This window comes from Mytilus galloprovincialis, chromosome 5 (assembly GCF_965363235.1).
Source record: "Mytilus galloprovincialis chromosome 5, xbMytGall1.hap1.1, whole genome shotgun sequence".
Taxonomy (NCBI): domain Eukaryota; kingdom Metazoa; phylum Mollusca; class Bivalvia; order Mytilida; family Mytilidae; genus Mytilus; species Mytilus galloprovincialis.
This window is the reverse complement of record NC_134842.1, coordinates 102448904-102471621: the sequence shown is the minus strand read 5'-3', so window position 1 is coordinate 102471621 and position 22718 is coordinate 102448904. Positions and strand designations below refer to the sequence as shown.

The window sequence follows — 22718 nt, the reverse complement described above, 5'->3', positions numbered from 1 at the left end:
CAAAGTTGCCCCTTGAAGTCCTTAACATTTTTCACTGCTTAAATTTTCTGTATCTATAACCATTTAAGAATTATAGGGAAATCAAAGACATATGAAAATCTCAAATATGACCTTGACCTTTGACCTTGACCTAATTTTCATTTTTTTGGACCAAGGACCTCAAATCAAAAGATCCTAGGTCTCTAGCACTTATGGTTTACAAGATAGAAATGCATATCACTTATAACAAATGCATAAGGGGAAATAACTCTCATATGGAGCGTTCATATCGCTTCGGTCAAAATAGGACAAATCATGTGAAGGATATAACGAGTAATTTTGTAAAATAAATTTGTCATAATATTTTACGGTTGCGAAGGAGTTGCGCTAACAAGGAAAACAGTGTTTGGGGAGATAACTCCTACAAAGAAAAGTATTCGTTTACCCAGGGTAAATTTCAAAAGCGCATAAACTGTTCGATATCATATACCAAATATCTAAGCGACATATTGCGAAACAAATGTTTATCGCAAGAACAAAATTAGGCGGAAGAAAAAAAAAAAAAAAAAAAAATAATCAGAACAAATACAATAGGCTTTCCACAGAAAAGTGGAAAGACCTAATTAACGTAGTAAATAAACGTTATTTCAATTAGCCTCTGATAGATGAATCCAGTACAATGTAACCGAATTTATCAAATAACCATTGGTCACAAGATATCATCGGCGTTATCTAATGGACCCTATATCATTGAATAATAAACTGAAATTTGTCAGTTTTGTATAATATTTCACGGTACGGTATAAGTAGTTCTGTAAGCATAGGCACTCGTACTGATTTTTCTATCGTTGGAGCTCTTTACTAACCTCGTAAGTGTTTACGATTTATTATCAGTTAAGAAACTTATATTTTTATAAAAATAAGAAGATGTGGTATAATTGTCATAAGAAGATGTGGTATAATTGCTATAAGAAAATGTAGTTTAATAATTGACATGAGAAGATGTGGTATAATTGCTATAAGAAAATGTAGTTTAATAATTGACATAAGAAGATGTGGTATAATTGCTATAAGAAAATGTGGTTTAATAATTGTCATAAGAAGATGTGGTATAATTGCTTAAAGAAAATGTGGTTTAATAATTGACATGAGAAGATGTGGTATAATTGCCAATGAGGTAAATCTCTGGATCCACAAAATACCAAATGACATAGAAGCTGTTAACCGAACGGCCTTCAACAATGAGCAAAACCCATACCGCATAGTCATATTATTATCCGATATGTGGTGCAGGTGTTTCATTTCTATTTTTTATATATACAAAAATGAAAACAAAGGGACCTTAAGTTGGAATCTTTACAACTTTAAGAAAAAAAACTAAAAAAAATGTCCTTTCGATTAATATGTTTAGAAACAGTAGTGGTCTTAAAGGATTTATTAATAAACAGCTTAAAGAATTTACAGAAAAAATCTGCAATTAATAGAATAAGTAGGGTTATTTGTGATGAAGGGAAATTGTACCATATTCAAGAGATATACATGTACCATATTCAATTCTAATGCAACAACGTTTATAACGTTCATTTTGATTGGATAACGTCACTTTCTTACATGGCATCAATTCACAATTGATGCTATCGGACGTACACGCAAGCGCAGACGGCATATGACAGATTTTAAATACATGTTTTAACGTCGTTTTCTGTCAGTTTCATTAGAATGGAGATAACAATATTGTATTTTAAGCTCCGACGGCATCAATTTGGGATTTGATGGTCGCAAATACCCGTTTACTGTCTCCGCTAACGCGTCGCCAGTAAACTTAATTTGCGACCATCAAATCCCCAATTGATGCCGTCGGAGCTTAAAATACAATACAGTTATCTCCTAAGAGATATACATGGACCATATTCAAGAGATATCTTTGAGAAAAAAAATACCAGTATAGCGAAGGTTAAATTTTACGAGCCGCAAGTCGAAGGAAATTAAAAAAAAAATGTTTTTGTTTTTCGAAAATACCCCTCCTCGTCTTAATATATATGTTTAATTGCACCGATAATTACTAGATACATTTATGCTGACCGTTATTTTTTCTAAAATTGTATAACATGTCACAGCGGTATAATACTATTACTTTAATTATTCGTCCCTTATTTTTTTTATTTTGTATCTACATCGTTTCATAAATCAAATGTATCCGTTCTGTGTATGTTCGCTTGTGTTAATATGCCATATGTCTTTTGATTTCAATTGATATTGTATAGTGTGTCTTTCTATGTTGGATTGTTACACTATTGTTTGAGAATAGGATAAGATAAGAAAACTTTATTTTGATTCGGCATAAGTACAAATAAGCAACACAAGTTCTAAGGAGCTTTTGACCGAATATATAATGTATATGAGGAAAAGGTGAAGGTTTGGTACCATTAAAACGCTTAAACCCGCTGCGATTGTTTGCACCTGTCCTTAGTCAGGAATTTGATAATCAGTAGTAGTCGTTTGATGATTTAGTCCATAAGTGTCTCTCGTACTTCGTTTCTTATATATATTAGACCGTTGGTGTTCCCGTTTAAATTGTTTTACAATAGTAATTTTTGGGGCCCTTTATAACTTACTGTTCGATGTGAGCCAGGGCTCCGTATTGAAGACCGTGCTTCAACCTATACTGGCTTACTTTTATAAATTGTGACTTGGATGGAGAGTTGTCTCATTGGCACTCATACCACATCTTTTTATATCTATTTACATTAAACATGTTAAAGTTTTAAACACTTAAGCTTGTTAACACCATGCTTAATTTAATTATTTATCTTAATTGAAATGTACAGATATGTTTTATTGTTGTCGTTAAAAAGATTAATGTAGTTTCACTATTTAAAAAAAAACATATATTTCTTTACCATCATGTTTTAAATTTTAATTTCTTGCTGGTTAATTTTGCATGCTATTAATTAACAATTAGTACAATTAGTGAATAAGTATTTTTTTAAAGTACATATTCATAACCTTATTAATATAAATAACGTCTCCTGTCTCAAATATGGTTTAACTTGTGACAGTGTAGATCAATTACGATGACTTTAGATATATTGAATCATACATACATAAAAATTAAAACAGTAAAACATTTAAACGTAAGAGAGGAATTTGCATAAGTGACTAGTCGCTGTTATGTAATACTATAGAATTTTCTATACATGTCTATTAATAGATTTGAATAAATATCAATTAAACAAAATAATTTCAAGGATCAATTTACTGTTGTTTGATAAATGTCCAGTTGCAAAAATTTCATTAACATTTAGGACAATCATACATTTACCAATAAAATTATAGATTTTGCACTTAGGGTTGATCGAGATATAGGGCGCGAATTTAAACCCGTCACTTGTCTAAATAACATTTTGAGTTTTGGAGTACAAATTGCCTTGAAGCAAGGCATCTAAAATGCCCCAAAGGGTTTTTGAAATGGCCAGAGACGAAATTCCGTCTTAACGTTCCCATTTCGATCAGTTGTAGTTTCGTAATGATAAACCTTGCACAATCAAACCCAACACCCTTTTTCCTGTCCATATGGACAGTCAATATTACTTTTTTTCGATGTCCAAATTACCCTTGGAGGAATTTCCTTCAATAATTGAAACTAAAATGTTTCCAGGGAAATTATGGATTAAAGATATTTAAAAATCATTGGTTATTTCGTAAGATTTCTTTCTTTAAGTGGACAGTTCAGTTCACGATTGCAACTTCTAAAATACTTTAAAACAAATTTTATTGCACGTGTGTTATACAGAAGTTTATTTTTATTCGATTTCTTTAGCATATATACGTTAAAACGAATTAAAAATCGTTCAAAATAGAAATTTTATTTTCATAGTTCCCAAGCGGTATCTGCGCTGACCAAATCACTCAAGGTACGTTAACTTTAACGACAAAAATATATTTTGCTTTCAGTATTTGTTGCAGACAAGATGTCTTCTACTGTTATATTAGTTACGGGTGGAAGTGGATTCCTCGGCCAACATGTGATCAAACATCTACAGCTTCATTCCTCCAACCTAAAAGAAATACGTGTTTTAGACCTCGTTCCGTTTAGGAAAAAGCTTGGTAAGTACATACACGTTTAACCTAGCCGCATCTTTGTGCCTGTCTCAAGTCAGGAGCCTATAGCCTTTGTTTGTCTGATTTAAAAAAAAAAAAAGGAAGATGTGTTATGATTTCAAATGAAAAAAAAACCTTCACAAGAGACCAAATGACACAGAAATTAACAGCTATAGGTCACCGTATGGCCTTTAACATATATGCAAAGCCAACACCACCTAGTCAGCTACAAAAGGCATTGGGGTTTTTTATTCTCATTTGAGATCATTTATATGTTCTGGAGTTTAGGATGAGTCTTTTGACGCTTATTTTCACTGAACTGATACACATTTTGTTTAGGATCTAACTGAGGCATAACTCTGAGTGCAGGATTGTCTCGCTATGTTCAAGACCCATTGGAGTCCTTTGGCTGTTATTTTGCTCTTTGGTCGGGTTGTTTTCTCTTTGACACATTTTCCAGTTCCATTCTCAATTTTATTCAACAAATGTGGACTATTTAATTTTATCATGGCTTAGATTTGAGTATAAATTCGAATGTTTGTAAAGGTGTCAAAATACAGTGGACTTATATATTTATATGCTAGTTGCCGTCTTAAACTTCCAATGAGGTAAGAGTTGTCTGTTCCGTATTGAAGGCCTCACAGCGACTTTGAGAATGATACAAAGCGCTGTTTCTTTACCTTTTGTTTTGTGCATGTACTGATTTTGATCACTATGAAGACTAATGTTGTTATCTGCTTGTACATTTACACCATACATACAAAGACAAAAACGAATATAAAGAGTAAACAATTTAGTTGCATACAGTTGGTTACATTCACTTTAATACCACATCTGGAGTTTACACATTCATAACACCTTGCCATTTTTATCAGCACTCAGTCTGTCTATAAGAGAGTTTACCATACATTACCCTTTTGTCATAAAGTTCAGATAACCATTGTCGGGCTTTTGGTTGCAATTTTAACATTCATGTGGCAACCAGTTGTAACTTGAATTCTCGTGAGGAACATGTTTTCGATTAGTTAAAATAGAGTCCAGTACAATTCACACTTTTAAGAAACTTGTATTTGCATGCCTAAAACTAATAATACTGAAAATTATAAAATATAAGATCTAGATTTGCCATACATTCAACTGAAGAGTGATCAATAGATTTAAAGCACACTTTCAGGTCACCTGTATTCCTAAAATTCCCCCAAACAACACAATTAATAACATCTACTACATACAAATTAAATATTATTACAATAAATCATTCAAACATTTAATTTCATTTTTTTATTTTTAATATTTCGAATGCACATTCTACATGTACATGTATGCATATTACGAATCACAATATGTATTGAAGGCCGTACATTTACCTATAATGGTTTACTTTTTTAAATTGTTATTTGAATGGAGAGTTGTCTCATTGGCACTCACACCACATCTTCCTATATCTAGAGAAGACCGGTTCCAACTGGTAATCTTATTGCCAACAAAAAGGAAGTACAAGATTGTCATATGTTTGGGCCTCCGCAATTTTTTTGAATTCCGCAACACCTCGTTCCAAGTCAGGGGCTTTGATTCAGTAGTAGTCGTGTGTTACTATATATCGTATTCGTTTTCCGTTTATTGTTTTATACTTAACCCAGGCTGTCAGTGTTTTCGTTTGATTGTTTTTTTCTTTCGTGACTTTTTATAGCTTGCCATGTGATATGACGTTTGTACATTTTTAAAGGCTAACCTAGCTATATTTGCTAATTTCTTCTGGGTAATTTCTTCTCTAATGGAGAGTTGTCTCATTGTCAGTCATATCATATAGTCTCGTTTATGCTGATTTTTTTTTTATCAATTCGATACCATATCAATAAATCTTTCCATTACCTAAGAATTTAATGCTTCTTTTGATAATTGTATTGGGGTATAAAAGCTTTGACCGAAGCAAAATTGTAAGTAGCGCGCATTCTTTTACAAATGTACGCACGATCAACGTTTTTATACTACCATTTGAAATTATAAAACGAACCATTCAATTCTTATAATTATACATTGTTATGCCACAACGATTAAATACATAGACTTAGTTATATGAAGGATTTAGTTTGTATTTCAATGCAATATTTTAGCATTGTCATGGATAGCACGCGTAGTCATACATGTTGTATCGCATACGGAAATAAAATAGAATATTGGAATGCCTCGCAATTGTTATCAGCCAATCAAAATTGAGGATTCTAATGTAATTATTATGAAATATTATCAATGAAAAGATGATTATCCTACTTTATATTTCACATTGCATAACTATAGGTTAACCTTGACTTGTGCAATTATTTATCAGTCACATGTATAGAAGACAATATACAATATACATAATATATATTTGTCACGTGCATTTGTCTTGACAATCTTCGTATCTGACAACGGAGGTCGAAGGATCGGAAATTTTTAAAGTAAATTGACTAATTAATTTACTATGGATCACTTCGTGGACACTTTTCATTCGAATGAAAGGAGAATTTGTTTTCGTCAAGGAGAAAAAAAAACACACGAAAAAAAAAGAAAAAAAATTATCATTACGCGGTCTTTCACAATTAAAAAGATAAGTCGCTTAGCACGATCGTGTCAAATCAAAACCGGAAACGTATACATAACCTGTGCGTGTGTGGCTTTAATTTTTGAAAATGCTGGCTTATTCTGACCTCATTTGAACATTTCTATTCCTAGTTTGTAGTGTATTTGAATAATTACAAATGACAAATTAATACAGCTCAGTCCAAAGTTGTTTCATTTTCAAATTAATCTACTTGACAGAAGTACGAAATATGTATCTGATAGAAAATTTAGAAAATGTAAAATCTTCTGAAAAGCATATTACAAATGTACATACCATACTTACTACACACCCCCTTTTTAATAAAACGAAAAAGGAATATAAGTGAATGTTAACCTTTTTAGTTTCTCACATATTTTTTATTAAATCAATAAGATTTGTTTTAGCTAGTGCCTCGCAGAAGCTATGTAAATTGTGCTTAAGTTTTTCTGGAAGATATACCTCCTCGAAATATCAATCATGAAATATAATTCATTGCTAGCACTGGAGTTATTGGTGAATTCGGATATTAAAAAAAATATCAATCAAATCAAAAACTAACACCAACAGTTGGTGTACATCATTGATGGCCGTATGGTGACCTATAGTTGTTAATGTCTGTGTCATTTGATCTCTTGTAAAGAGTTGTCTCATTGGCAATCATTCCACATATTCTAATTTTTATGTGTTTTCATATCAGTTTATTGTTTGTTGCTGTATGTGTCACAAGTATCATGTTTTATTTATATGACAATAAGAGATTATTATTATTTATAACATGTGTCCATTAACCAGTGTATGATGATACTTGAAGGCTGTTTTGTTCATTGTTATAAAGTAATCGCTGTGTTGACGTTTGACCTGTATATCTATATATATGATTTTTTACAAGAAACACTTTCCACTGGACGGTAAGCAAACAATCAGAATGGGATTCATGCATAATACAGAAAAAAATGCCATGTTCAGATATAGAAATTTAAATTTGCGAAATTTGAAATGATCATGATTTAAATTTAAATAAATGAAAGTATAAATGAATTTACGCAAGAAATACTTCCACTGGACGGTAAAAAAATATACTTGAAAAATAAAGTTAAACTATATAGTGGAACGAACACAATAAAGAGTAAAAATATTAAAATGGTCAAGTTATATAAATGAAAGTCAATATGAAGATATACCTGAAATGCTTTCCACTGGACAATCATATACTAGAAACGTTCATTAATTAACAAAAAATGTGGTATGATTGCCAATTGGTATGCTTGGTATGAAACTCTTCACAAGAGAACAAATGACATATAAATAAACATCTATAGGTTAGCGTACGGCCTTCAAAAATGAGCGAAAACCATCAGCTATAATAGGCCTCGAAAATAAAAATTTGAAACATTTGAAACGAGAAACTTAGCGGGATAATTTATGGACAAATCAATGAACGAAAAACAAATATTTAACACAGTCTATATATGGTATATAGACACAATAAATCAATATAATATTGATGAGTAATATACGTCACAAGAAACTCAGATATTTCGATTGAAAACCAATTATTATTTCCTTATTGCACATACATGTACATATGCATCTTAATGTCATATGCAATCAGACTACATGTAACATCCAACAAAAATAAAAGTTATTTCCGTCAGGTTTCTTTAAATTGACATTATATATATAATAAAAAAAAAGATGTGGTATGAATGAGACAGTCATTCACCATAGACAAATGAGAAAGGTATATGCAACAATACATTATGTAAGTCACCATACTGACTTTAACAATGAACACAGAGTATTTCCATAATGTGGCTACGGACAACGACTGAGACTCAAATGAAGTCAATACGCTAATTTTATGTACACTTTTCATTAACGATGTCCAATATTTAAATATTGTGGTCGGAAATTCAGAATTTTCCTGAAAATGCTTAAAAGTTGGCAGAGACTCAAATTTAAACCAATAGTTAATAACGCTTTTTAAACGCCATGTCCAATTATTTTCATCCGGTTAGAAAGAGAAATAAAGAAAAAAAAACCCAGTCAAGATATAAAGCTTTAAAGTCCTTGCCAAATAAAACGCTTAATCTATAATGACTAAAGAAGTTTTAAAAGAAAAACCGAAGCAGCTAAAACTTAAGAATGTTAAACTTTGGGTTAAATGAAATTAGTTACTATTAAATAGTACTTTACTGTAATATCAATATAACTTAATATGTATGGTACATAAGTATCATAGATCAGACCGATAATGTATCAAACTTATGACATTTATACACTTGTACCTTTCAACAGGTACTACCTTTTAAACCGGAAAGGTATGTCGGGAAAGAATTAGGACATATCTAGGACTATTCATTTGCGGAAAACCCGTTGTTGTATCATAATGAATTAATGTTGACTCAGAAATCACAGTTCGCAAAACATGCTTATATTCGATTGTACTGGTAGACATTATGTTCTTTGGATACGTTCTTCTTAAACCATCTTTTTTGAAAGAAAAAAAATGTATTCCCCCTCTTTCATTATTATGACCTCGTGATTATGACACCTGATTATAATATTGTTTGTCCAATAATTATTTCCCTCTTCATAATTATGGAACGCGCTATCTTTATTTCTAGTTATCGCCTGCGATATGAAAGTTGTTATTTGCTTTCAGTCTGGGCGTCTGTCTATTACTACATTCTTCTCGTATCAGGTTAAGGCTTTGGTTCAAGGCACTTTAGGCAGCAACCATTTGATTTTCTGGGGGGGTTGCTGCCTTAGTAGTTTATTGTATTGTGGTCACATCACCTTGAAACACAATACATATGTTCAATATGATGTCCTTTTGACACACATTCTTGTTTATATAAATTATTTACTACTATATTTGATGAACATTTATGAAAGATTTCATCACTAAATGATTTGTCCGTTAAATAGATCAAATGTTTTTCATTGACAAAATAAGTTTGACGATATCTAGGACATCGGACATCATATACGATCAAGACCAAAATGTAAAATCCAAATATAATTGACAAAATGGACAAACTAAAAAAAAATGAAATATGTATTTCAAAATCCAATTTTTTTATCTGAATATTTCGAAATTTATAAAAAGTTTTTTAGTGGGTTACGTGCTGATTACGCATGCGTTAGAAAGTTAATTTAATCTACAAATATTTGTATTATTTCAGTACATATATACTTGTACCCAGACAGGTAAACAATAAACAAGATAACTGTAATTAAGTGAGACATATTATGTTATATCAATCAACTTTACCCCAGACAATTATTTATTTAACTTGTTACAAGATTGATCGTTTATATAAATATACAGTGTTAATTTCCATTGTTTAACCCAAGCGTACATTTTAGATAAATAAATTGAATGAAAACTACGGTTCCTAATTTGTGCCTTGGAATTAAAAATTCGATATGCATCATTACTTTCTTTTGTTTACAACTCTGTCTTGTATTGTTCTGGTCGTACTATTTCAAATATTCAATTTCATGACTGTATCATGTGTATCCATAAGTTTACCATAGTACTATCATATGGTTGGGTTAAAAATTAATGGTAAACCCTTAGGCTAGTTTTTACTGTTTTAATGTTTAATCTTACCGTTTTAATTTCTTGACATAACTGCACGACTCGATTCTCAATTATGTTAAGATAATCGTTGCAAAGAATCCTGCTCAAACTTCAGTGAAAGACGGGGTTAATCTTGCTTTGTTGCGAGAGTTTATATTCTTTGTTGAAGGCAATTGTAGTGACCTGCAATACAAGTTCCATTCAATTGAGTTTAGTTATTATATGTCTTGTGTTTCTGTCTCTGCCCTAGGTTTTCTATATGAGTCTATTGGCACGAGAAACTTCATGTGAGCTTGACCTTTGCCCTCAATGTAAAACTTGTATATTTTGTTTGAATTAAATGGAAAATTAACTGTATGGTTGGCATTCGTACCACATCTTCTAAGATATATTAGATACATAAGATATATTGTTAGTTTAGTGTACCACAATGACCCTTTTACCAAAATCCTTTTTTTTTCACAAGAATCTCTTGACCAGACTATGACTTTTTGACTCTTGACCTTTGCATATTGGATGTGTCTCTTGGTATGATTACCTTGACGTCAAGTCAGGAGTCTCTGGTTTTTGTTAGTCTTGTATATTTTTAATTGTAAGTTGATTTTATAATTTGAAGTTTGAACTGGTACACATTTTGTTAAGAGCCCGACTTTGGAAGAGGGATTTTCTCGCTTTGTTGAAGATATAAAAAAGAAGATGTGGTATGGTTGCCAATGAGACAACTATCCACAAAAGACCAAAATGAAACAGACTTTAACAACTATAGGTCACCGTATGGCCTTCAACAATGAGCAAAGCCCATACCGCATAGTCAGCTATGATGACTCATAAATGGCCTTTGACTGCTTTCTGCTCTTTTGACATTGTTACTGTCTCTTTTACACATTCCACATTTCCATTCTCAATTTTTTAGAATGTTTGGTTCAAATGAAACTAAATCCTTTAATTTCCGTGAATATCAAGTAAGAAAATTTACTGCTTCAGTAGCATCATGTTCTGCCAGCTGTGATAGATAATGCAAAATGTTTCAATCATTTTACCTTAGATTTCATTTCATGGACATGTAGGTATGGATAGTCTGCTTTTACATCATAAAAATTCACACAGAAGGTATACGCATATCAATAAACTGAACTCAATGCTAAGAACCATTAAAGTACACTTAGACAGAGAGCTCAATCTAGTGAAACACTTTGTTAAGTTGGTCACATTTAACTTGATATCACTGTCTGTTACCAAACTGCACCGAGATCCTGAAAAAAAATGTGCAAGTTCAGTTTATTTAAAAAAGAATTCAATGGAAGAAAATAAGCTGATTACTGAAATAAATGTAGAATATGTCTATTAATCACAGATGCCCCTGCTTGTGAAACTAGAGGCTCTCAAGAGCCTGTGTTGCTCACCTGTTAATGTGTTTACTGATGTCGGCCATCTTTGTTGGTAGGCGGGGTCATTAGACACTCTTTTTAAAAATAGATACCCTAGTATTATGATTGTGGCCAAGTTTGGTTAAATTTGGCCAAGTAGTTTTAGAAAAGATTTTTATACAAGTTACAAAAATGAGGAAAAGTTGTTTAATATTGACTCTAGGGGGTCCTCTAACAATTTTGATCATGCTGACTTATTTGTAGATCTTACTTTGCTGAACATTATTGCTGTTTACAGTTTATCTCTATCTATAATAGTATTCAAGATAATAACCAAAAACTGCAAAATTTTCTTAAAATAACCAATTTAAGGGCAGCAACCCAACAACAGGTTGTCCGATTCAACTGAAAATTTGTGAGGGGATATATCTTATTCTGATGGACATTAAAATCTTGAAAGATTTGCCCTAAATGTCTTGGTTTCAAAGATATAAAGCAAAAACTGCATTTTACCTCTATGTTCTAATTTTAGCCATGTCGGCCATTTTGTTTGGTAGGCTGGGTCATCGGACACATTTTTTAAACTATAAACCACAATGATAATTATTGCCAAGTTTGATTAAATTTGGCAAAGTAGTTTTAGAAAAGAAGATTTTTAGAAAAGTTACAAAAAATGATGAAAAGTTGTTAAAAATTGACTATAAAGGGCAATAACTCCTTAAGGGGTCGACTGGCAATTTTGGTCATGTTGACTTATTTGTAGGTCCTACTCTGCTGAACATTATTGCTGTTTACAGTTTATCTCTATCTATAATAGTATTCAAGATAATAACCAAAAACTGCAAAATTTCCTTAAAATAACCATTTCAGGGGCAGCAACCCAACAACAGGTTATCCGATTCGTCTGAAAATTTCAGGGCAGATAGATCTTCACCTGATTAACAATTTTACCCATGTCAGATTTGCTCTAAATGCTTTGGTTTTTGAGTTATAAGCCAAAAACTGCATTTTACCCCTATGTTCTATTTTTAGCCATGGCGGCCATCTTGGTTGGTTTGACGGGTCACGCCACACATTTTTTAAACTAGATATCCCAAGGATGATTGTGGCCAAGTTTGGTAGAATTTGGCCAAGTAGTTTCAGAGGAGAAGATTTTTGTAAAAGTTTACAGACGCCGGACGACGGACGCAGGACGACGGACACAGGACGACGGACGACGGACGCCAAGTGATGAGAAAAGCTCACTTGACCTTTCAGGTCAGGTGAGCTAAAAATGAGTAAACTTCCACATATAGATGCAGGATTCGCGTAATTTGACCGTTTTGTGACCATAAGCATTGTGAATAAGTTTCAAAACATTTGGCTGAGGCAAATTAAAGTTAAAGAACGGAAACAATAGATTTAGCAGTTTTCCTATCTCAAGGCTCCGGGTTGACATTTGTATCATTGGTACTCGTACCACAACTTTTAACATCTAAAAAAACATGAACAGTGACGCCATCGTGACCCAATATTGAGCTTTACAGATCTGTGGTATGGGGTAATGTGAATCGCGTATAAGGTTCATAACATTTGATTGAGTCAGACTTATTTAAAACAAAGGAAACGAAAGAGTCAGCACTTTTTATATTTTTTTAAAGGGACATGATAACTCTTGAACGGTAAAAGTGATACTTAAAAATTTCAAATTTGATTTTGTGTTGAGGTGGGGATCCCGCTTACATGTTCAACTCGCCTTATTCGGTATGTATGTGCTTGTGGTAAGTCAGGAGCCTGTAATTCAATGAATGTCGTTTTTTATGTGTTACATACTTGTTTTTCGTTCATTTTTTGTACATAAATTTGTTCGTTTATTTTCTCGTTTGGATATTGTTTTACAATGTCATTTCAGTGCCTTTTATTGCTGACTATATGCGGTATTGACTTTGCTCATTGTTGAAAGCTGCATATGACTCATAGTTGTTAGTGTTTGTGTGATCTGGTCTTTTGTGGAGAGTTCTTATTGGCACTCATGCCACATACGGGGGAGGGTTGGGATCCCGCTAACATTTTTAACCCCGCCTTATTTTATATGCACGTGCCTATCTTGTTTTTCGTTTATTTTTTGTACATAACTTATACCGTTTGTTTTCTCGTTTGAATTGTTTTACATTGTCATGTCGGTGCCTTTAAAGGCTGACTTTGCGGTATGAACCTTGCCCATTGTTGAAGACCGTGTTGGTGACCTAGGCTACATTGTATAATTGTTAATTTCTGTGTCATTTAGTCTCTTGTGGAGAGTTCTCATTGGCACTCATGCATCAGCTCCTTTTATATATTGTGTTTAGGTTTTGAAGTATTTGATTGAGGCAAACTAAAGTAAGAAGAGCAGAACCCGTTTTTATGGGACATTCGGGACAGACGGACTAGTGTAACTCTTTATGTTCCTAAATCATGGCGCCAACACAGAAGTTCTTACTATTGTGCTGGTGATACACATCCCACTAGCACTGTCATTAACACATGTACAATTAATTTTATTATAAAAATAATATTCAATCTTAATCTTGATTTCTTTATTTTTGGCCGAATGATTATATACATCCCCTTCACAACGACTGAATGAGTATCAAATTTGACAAATTTATTGTACATAATTATACATTTTATTATATTTATAACTTTTTTTCCAACTAATTAAAGCTTACCAACTTATTGATCATAACTTTCCTTTATATGTCTTTTAATATTCTGTTTTGAACAAAAAGATTTCTAACATATACTTCACATGTATTTCTTTCAAATCTGACATTATTAAAAATCCATTAAATAAAATTCAGTCGAACTTGATAATAAATGTGTAATCAAATATATATGCAAGTCGTCAACTGGTCAAGTGGCTAGATGCACATATCGTTAGCCATATAAACAACATGTCCTAATTGGGTGGTTTTAAAACTTCTAGCATAGGTGGATCCAGGGGGCGTCCCCCAAACCCTTTGTGGGGGAAATTTGGTTGATTATATAGGGAATCATTGAAGCATGAATGAAGCGGGCCCCCTTAAGAAAAGTTCTGGATCCGCCACTGTGTAGACATATTTACGTAAATAAGGGATGAGTAAAGGAACAAAAAAGAAAACAGCATGACTGAATTAAATAAAAAGATGTTCGATGTACTGTATACTTCGGTTTGTTTTAAAAATCTATACGATGCTTTATTTTTATATAGTTTCCTTATCAAAATAATTAAAATGAGAAGATAAATACCTTATAGCTTCCTTTACCGTCGATGCTAAAATGTTTAATGTTATAAAATAATTTTAGCGTCTTTGACCTACTTTACCTTTTTATTCGGAGACTTGCGGTTATCTTCTGTTATGTTCAACGGGAACATTAGAATGATCTAGAATAGAACTAAGATGGAACCAAGAGCGGATCCAGGGGGGGGGGGGGGGGTTTGGTGGGGTCCTTCGTGGGAAAAATTTGGTTGATTATATAGGGAATCATTGAAGCATGAATGAAGCGGGCCCCCTTAGGAAAAGTTCTGGATCCGCCACTGTCTAGACATATTTACGTAAATAAGGGATGAGTAATGGAAAAAAAAAAGAAAACAGCATGACTGAATTAAATAAAAAGATGTTCGATGTACTGTATACTTCGGTTTGTTTTAAAAATCTATACGATGCTTTATTTTTATCTAGTTTCCTTATCAAAATAATTAAAATGAGAAGATAAGTACCTTATAGCTTCCTTTACCGTCGATGCTAAAATGTTTAATGTTATAAACTAATTTTAGCGTCTTTGACCTACTTTACCTTTTTATTCGGAGACTTGCTGTTATCTTCTGTTATGTTCAACGGGAACATTAGAATGTTCTAGAATAGAACCCAGATGGAACCAAGAAGTTGGGTTGCCTTAACCAAACAACCCGAATGTTGAACCAGTTACCATGGTTTCGAACCAAAGAACCAAGGTTCAGAACCAGAAAACCGAGATGGAACCAAGGTTTAGAACCAGAGTGCCCGGATATAACCTAATTGCATTCGGAATTCTCATGACTTTTTATACCTTCAATGTATTTTCCAAATCATTTATTTATTTAGTATATTTATATATAAATGATGATAAATATATTTCAATGTACCAATGACCGTGTTTTTGTTATTGAAAAATTGTTATAAATATGCAGTTATCTTTAGTTTGTAGGCACGTGCATGTTCATATGATTAAGATTGACGTAAATAATATTCAGAGTCCATAAGATTACAATTTTAAAGCTCAGGATGACAGACATTTTTTTTACCGTAGAACTTTTAAATATAACCCTTCTTTCTATCTTTGAAATAATTGACACTCCAGATTCCTCAATCAATACAAACTGATCGTCACAAAATACAAAATGTAGCTCACAGTACTGAGAGTGGCGTTAACCACAAATCAATCAATCAATCTCTCTTGTGCTTTCTCGACTTTCCACGGTATTATAATTCTACAATGGCAACCACTAACAATTGTTGTATTCCACTTCACACAATTCTTCACAAAATCAAATCTTCTTTTCAGAATATAAAGAATCTTTCCCAGTTCGCTCTTTCATCGGAAGTATCACTAACAAGAACCTTGTACGTGAAGCGTGTAAAGGAGCAGATGCTGTTCTCCATATAGCCTCACTAGTCGATTCAACATTGTTTCCTAATGAAAAGGCTTTACAAGAAGTTAACGTTAAAGGTAAAGTACTATTTTTAAGAAAGAAAAAAAAACCCTATTAATTAATATCTGTGGCGGATCCAGAATTTTATGTAAAAGGGGGGGGGGGGGGGACTATATATCGGTCTAGCGTGGTCTAAGTAGTCCAACTGCTGTGTTACTAGCCTGTAAATATTTAGGTTGTGAGTTCGATTCCTGCACGTTCGACTCAAATCTTAATTGACGAAGACAATTTATAATTTAGTTTCCCTGTGGGTCTCTGCGGACATTTCGCCTTCATCGACTCATAAAAACTGACCGCCTCAAATTAACTAATAGACTAAGTGATGAAAATGGCACAACACACTGATAAATAAACCAATTAAAATTTATATCTTCCTTATTTCAAAATACATAAAAGAATATATTTTTGATCATAATAAAATAAAATAAATTTTAAAACATACAAGCAAGTACGAGTAAAATTACTCGCCGTAGTTTATACTTGAAAACATAGAACATGAAACACGTCTGCCTTATTATCATGATAGGTGGCACTTCAGAAACAAAAATGCAAATACATATACTGTAACACGTAAAGTTATACATGTACGTGTTAGTTTATGTACTGTATGGAAAGACAAAAAATGAACAAGTAACACGACTGACATATATAAACAAAATAAGTGGCATTTTGAAATAAAAAAATGAGAACATAAGTTACAAGTTAAGTAACACGTCGTATGACTGTGTTGTCTGGAGAAAACATAGAACACATAACACTGTCCCGGGTTAGGGGAGGGTTGGGATCCAGCTAACATGTTTAACCCCGCCACATTATTTATGTATGTGCCTAACCCAAGTCAGGAGCCTGTAATTCAGTGGTTGTCGTTTGTTTATTGTTACATATTTGTTTTCGCTCTTTTTTTTTTTTTTTTTACATAAATAAGGCCGTTAGTTTTCTCGTTTGAATTGTTTTACATTGTCTTATCGGGGCCTTTTATGGCTGACTATGCGGTGTGGGCTTTGCTCATTGTTGAAGGCCGTACGGTGACCTATAGTTGTTGATGTCTGTGTCGTTTTGGTCTTTTGTGGATAGTTGTCTCATTGGCAATCATACCACATCTTCCTTTTTATAACGTCTGACATGCATGCATTGATTAGCATTGACTAAATCTTCCAATTAAGTTCAAAGAGTATTTGTGGATCGTAAGTCAATCAGTCATGTAACTACTGTTTGTATGATACTAGTTTAAACCTATTTATTGATAGTGGAGTGGGAAACAAGTTATTGCAACTTATATTAACCCCTTTCCACTTTGCAGGTGCGAGTTCTCCCTTGTAGCGACATTAGCCTGCTATTTTTTCGAAATCTACAAGGATGTCTTTAACGTGAAAGAGACATGACTCTCTCTTAACACGGATCAGTAATTTATCGTTCACTTCCGACGGACTATCTTCATTTCCTCAAGACCATTATCGCAAATGGTGCCAAGAGAGAGCCGAAAATTCAGTCCCTGAAATTTTCTCCACGAAATGGGGATCAAACCAGGAACCCTTGTGTTAGTAGTCTGATGCACTAACCACTACACCACGGCTTTCTTGAAAATGATACTAATGCGGAATTTTTCTACTTTTTGGGAACATTTATACATTATTTAACAATACTAAATTTCTAAAGCTAGGTTTGAGTTTCTGAAGAAGATTTGACTTTAAAATTCTATTTCTTCTACATTGGCGTTGTTTTAAAGCTTGTTAATTTGATTTCTTAACTTTGAGTGCTGAGCGTGCGTGGTTATCTTTATTCTAAAAATAAACATCGTGCGTACTGAAATTGGTATTTTGAATATGAATTTTTGCGCAATCTTCATTGATTGTTGTGAGCTTTACGCCTTGTGCCATAGAACAGAAAACTAGGTATAAATACAAAGGGAAAATGAAATAAATCCCTTTCTCCGGATTTTTTATCGTCATAAACTATACAAGTACCCTGTTTTCATCTACTTAGGATTACACAACCTTCAAGCATAATGAAATTGTATGACTTTGCCAAAATTAATTCGACCAAACAGTCGCATGTCACCTAGGCATTAGGCTTGATTAACCTAAGTTTTACCTCACAAAAATCATCTTGTTTATGAACTTGAAAATGTATACGTTGTGAGAAGATCTTTCTATTGACAAAACTATATTTAAAGTATAGGTTGAAAGTTACAAACGATTTATTTTCGTATAATGTTTTAGGCACGGAGGTAGTATTAGAGGCATGTAAAGCCAACAGTGTTCCGATTCTTATATACTGCAGTTCTATTTCAATTTATGTTGGGCATGATGAAGTCAAGAAGGGAACGGAGACAACAGTACCTATACCACATAAGTTTATGTTTGAAAAGTATGCCAAGACAAAGCTTAAAGCTCAGAATATGGTACTCGGCGCCAACGGAGACATTTTGAAGAATGGTAAATATAATTATAATTTAACAATCGTGAAAACTACAAATGTCAACAAAAGGAAATTGAGAATAATGTGCAAAAGAGACAACAACCCGATTAATGTCGACAAAATGATATACTTCATAAATATAACATGAAGCAATTGTAATTTTGTTATAGAATTAAATTTTTTCTACATGCTTATTCGTACGGGTTTAAATTACTAGTACTCGTAATTAATATTTATTTTTTTGCTATTTGGTTCTTTTGTTGTTTTGTTGTTTGACTTTTCCTCAATAACGAAATAATGAGATCGTATTATTAAAACGTACGATGTTTTCTACAAACCATGTCGTCTACATTCTTTACGTTTCATATACATGATATAAGGGAAATAGAATTGAAAATGGAATTAGGGAATGCCAACAACAACCCGACCAGTCCAAAACCACCAGTGGGTCTTCGACGCAGCGAGAAAATCCCACACTCGGAGGCGGGCTTCGGCGGGTCCCGTAACAATAATGTATACTTGTCTAATTGACAAATGTTTGTTTTACAATGTGAAATATAAATATTAAAAAAAGATTCTTGTTTATATAATAACATATCTTGGTTAGAGTCATTGTTAAAGACGATAGAGTCCACTTTCTGAGAGCACCCACATTTTTTGATAGGGGTTCGTACTACTTTGTGTTTTGTGTACTATTGTTTGTATGTTTGTATTTTTCTTTTTTCGCCTTGGCGTTGTCCGTTTATTTTCGATTTATGAGTTTGATTGTCCCTCTGGTATCTTTCGGCCCTCTTTTTCTAACAAAGTCTTTAACAAAATATAAATTCCTTTTATTACGTATACTTCTGTACTTTTAATCCAGGAAAAGAGCTAAAGACATGTGCTATACTGCCATTAGCAATGTATGGAGAATTAGACATCAACCTTGTATACCAGTACGTGGTGCATGTGAAGGGTACTCTAATACCACGTATTCCAAAGCTCGGTAAAATGGAAGCTGAAATTCAAGTGTCGTACGTCGGTAATGTAGCAATGATGTTCGTCAAGGCACTGGACGTCATGCGCAAAGGTGTAGATATAGGTGGAGAATATTTCTATGCTGCAGACGACACCCCTCTACAGACCTTACCAAGTTTGTTGCAACCTTACCTAGATGGAACAGGACATTCGTTTTCCTCGTGGTATATTCCATTATGGCTGGTGTTGATCCTCGTTATTATTGTGCAAATTGTGATGGGCTTAATAAGACCGTGGAAAAAAGTAAACACATACTTCAACATAGAAGGAATACGCTTCCTGAATAAAACCTTTCACGTGACTTATGAGAAAGCCAATCGAATCCTTGGATACAAACCAATATATAACCTTGAATCTTCTATCAACAATTCAAACTTTTATTATAACAGCGTGCTGAACAAATAACTGAAATGCCTCTGAAGACTTGAGCCAACTTGCATCATGAACTATTGAAAGACATTAACTCAATAGACCCTATACTGACTCCACAGAAATCCTTGCGATTTTGCGAATGAAATCCTTCTGGAAATCTAAGAATGATATTTTAAAAAAAAAAAACAACAAAGTATTCTATTCAATGTGTAAAAAAATGTTTAAGAAATGTATACTAGTGCAATCTAAGGATCGCCAATGAAGCTTATACAAGGTTGTCGCGGTAGAAAGTCCAGACCCTTGACTCGCTGATCGACTAAACATTAACTTTAGCCAGAAGGACTGATAACACTTTTTTGTTTGTGCCATACTTTATGAATTATTGTAAGAAGTGCATATACAAATTATACTAAAAGGCACTGGAAGTTACTTAAATTTTTTAAAATCTTGCTTTTTTATTAGAATCTCACCATTAGAGATGAAAGAATACCATGTAATAGGAAATTGGTGAAAACTACGATTTTATATTAATATCATTCCACACTCGCCTTACGGAATAACTTGCTCTGCACCAGAATCATAAATAATGCATATAATTATTAGACATTCGTACGGTATGCAATTGAATCATCCGAGGACGGAATAAATCCGAATATAACATATATCACAATTACATTAAATATTTGTTTTATTAGGATTTCAATAATTTTGATTGACAGTTAAAATTAATCGGTGATCAAACTTGTATTTTATGCTCCAATAAAAATCAATATCCATGAAAATGCGTAGGAATATTTAAAATAAAACGAAAGATAAACTAATTTGTCTTGAAATTTCCTGATTCAAATATTAAAATGTAATGAGAACTATTCATTGCTTTCATGTTTATCAGTGTTAAGTTCTACATGGTTAGACATGCGTTGACCGTGTGCACATTTTTACTAAGTTTCTTATTCATAATTTACTTGACCATTGCTAATTTGTTTTATAATTTTGCTTGTACGCTTTTTTAAGCTGAGAATTTATTTTTTAAGAAAGTGACATCTAAGAATATTTGAATTCTTGGTTATGCAAGTGTATTGTAATATATTATTGTTTATAAATTGAAGTTTTAATTTTCAAACAGTCTCAATTATACCAAATTTGCCATTTTGAAACATAATAAATATTTTGAAATGTTTCTATTAACATATTAAGCAAAATATGTGTTTATCTAGATTGTAATTTAAAAGTATTTCAACGGTTTAATTGCCTGCTCTGATGATACAAAAAGAACAAAATTTCCTCTTCCTATATTATTTATATATGTTTGAACTGCAATTTAAATATATGTAATGCAAAAACAATGCAATTTGTAAAAAGATTATCTCAATGTTATTTATTTATTTATGTTTTTTTTTTATTTGTGTATTATTTATTGTTATATATGATGTCAGGACTGAATGCACAAACAATGCAATGTTTACGAAGTGCTATTTTTATCACAATGTAATATAATGTATATTTTTTATCGCACAAGGCAATGCAATTTTGTGTCAAAAGTCTACTTATTTGTATTAGTATTAAAAAATAATTTGTATGTGTCAAAATTATTCCATAAGGAATTTACATTTTTGTATAATTTCAAGTTGATTTATGTGATGACTACACAAGAATTTTTCCGAACTAGTAATATTAATAAGTTATAATTGTAACATATTTATATTTATGCTGTTATTATATAATGTTTATAATGACAATAGTGACAGAAGAATTTGTCAATGATTTATAAGAAATAAAATTTTAGATGTATTTGTGTTTTTGGCTTCCACACCAAATTGTAACCACATGACTGTAAAGAACCTTTACTACAATGGTTGCTGCAGTGAAATCTGAAGGATTATCAGATAAAACTAGCAGTATCTTTTGAAACATTCATTCGAACGCAGTCAACATACATGTTTTGTCTTGCTGAGGTTTACGTTGTAACTTTTTTTGTGACACTGCTAATTGGCTACCTCATTATTAAATTTAATTTTATAAGCGAAGTAAAAGACTATTCAAACTCACAAGTAAAAATGAATTGACTATGATATGGCCCAAAAAAGACCAATGACGACCACCGTAATTGAAACACAACATAAAAAGCTAAAGAATGAGCAACTACAACCTCATTACAAAAAGGGGTGATCCCGGGTGCTTGAAAGGGCAAGCAAATCCTAATCTAGCTGTGGTTCATGTAAGTACACACCCGTTCATCAGTCTTATTTGGTACTGAAATGATTTAGAAGCGGTACTAGGGAATACAAAAGAATTTTGGTGTAAATTAACAATTTCCGTGAATAGAGTGAAAAAAGGCAGAAAAAATGTACCCGGCACATTAGAGCTCGACAAGAAAGAAAGCAAGTTTGAATGGTCAGACAAACTATTCATCAATGGTAAACAGTATCCATCTGATATCCATGCTTTTAATATTATTTATAGAATACCTAATCGAAGAGTTCAAATACAAAAATAGTCAACGAGTGACCGAACAACATATTAATTCACGAATGTGCATTTATCAGTGTTGTTAGGTCACAAGTTGAATAATTTTCGATATATGAATTCTATGAATAGTTA

The 22718-nt window shown here is 32.5% G+C and overlaps 1 protein-coding gene across 2 annotated transcripts; it reads left to right on the top strand.

Annotated features, from left to right (window-relative positions):
- The first annotated feature begins 714 nt into the window (after positions 1-714).
- Positions 715-20377, top strand: LOC143076916 (3 beta-hydroxysteroid dehydrogenase/Delta 5-->4-isomerase type 4-like). Of its 2 annotated transcripts, none has more exons than XM_076252813.1 (5): positions 715-848; positions 3934-4086; positions 16163-16327; positions 18530-18745; positions 19591-20377. In XM_076252813.1, exons 2-5 carry the CDS (start codon positions 3951-3953, stop codon positions 20148-20150), a joined length of 1077 nt encoding a protein of 358 aa, XP_076108928.1. In that variant the 5' UTR covers positions 715-848; positions 3934-3950; the 3' UTR covers positions 20151-20377. The 2 variants fall into 2 exon arrangements, with proteins under 2 accessions (XP_076108928.1, XP_076108929.1); XM_076252814.1 differs by having other exon boundaries at positions 766-848; positions 3946-4086.
- Positions 20378-22718: the final 2341 nt, after the last annotated feature.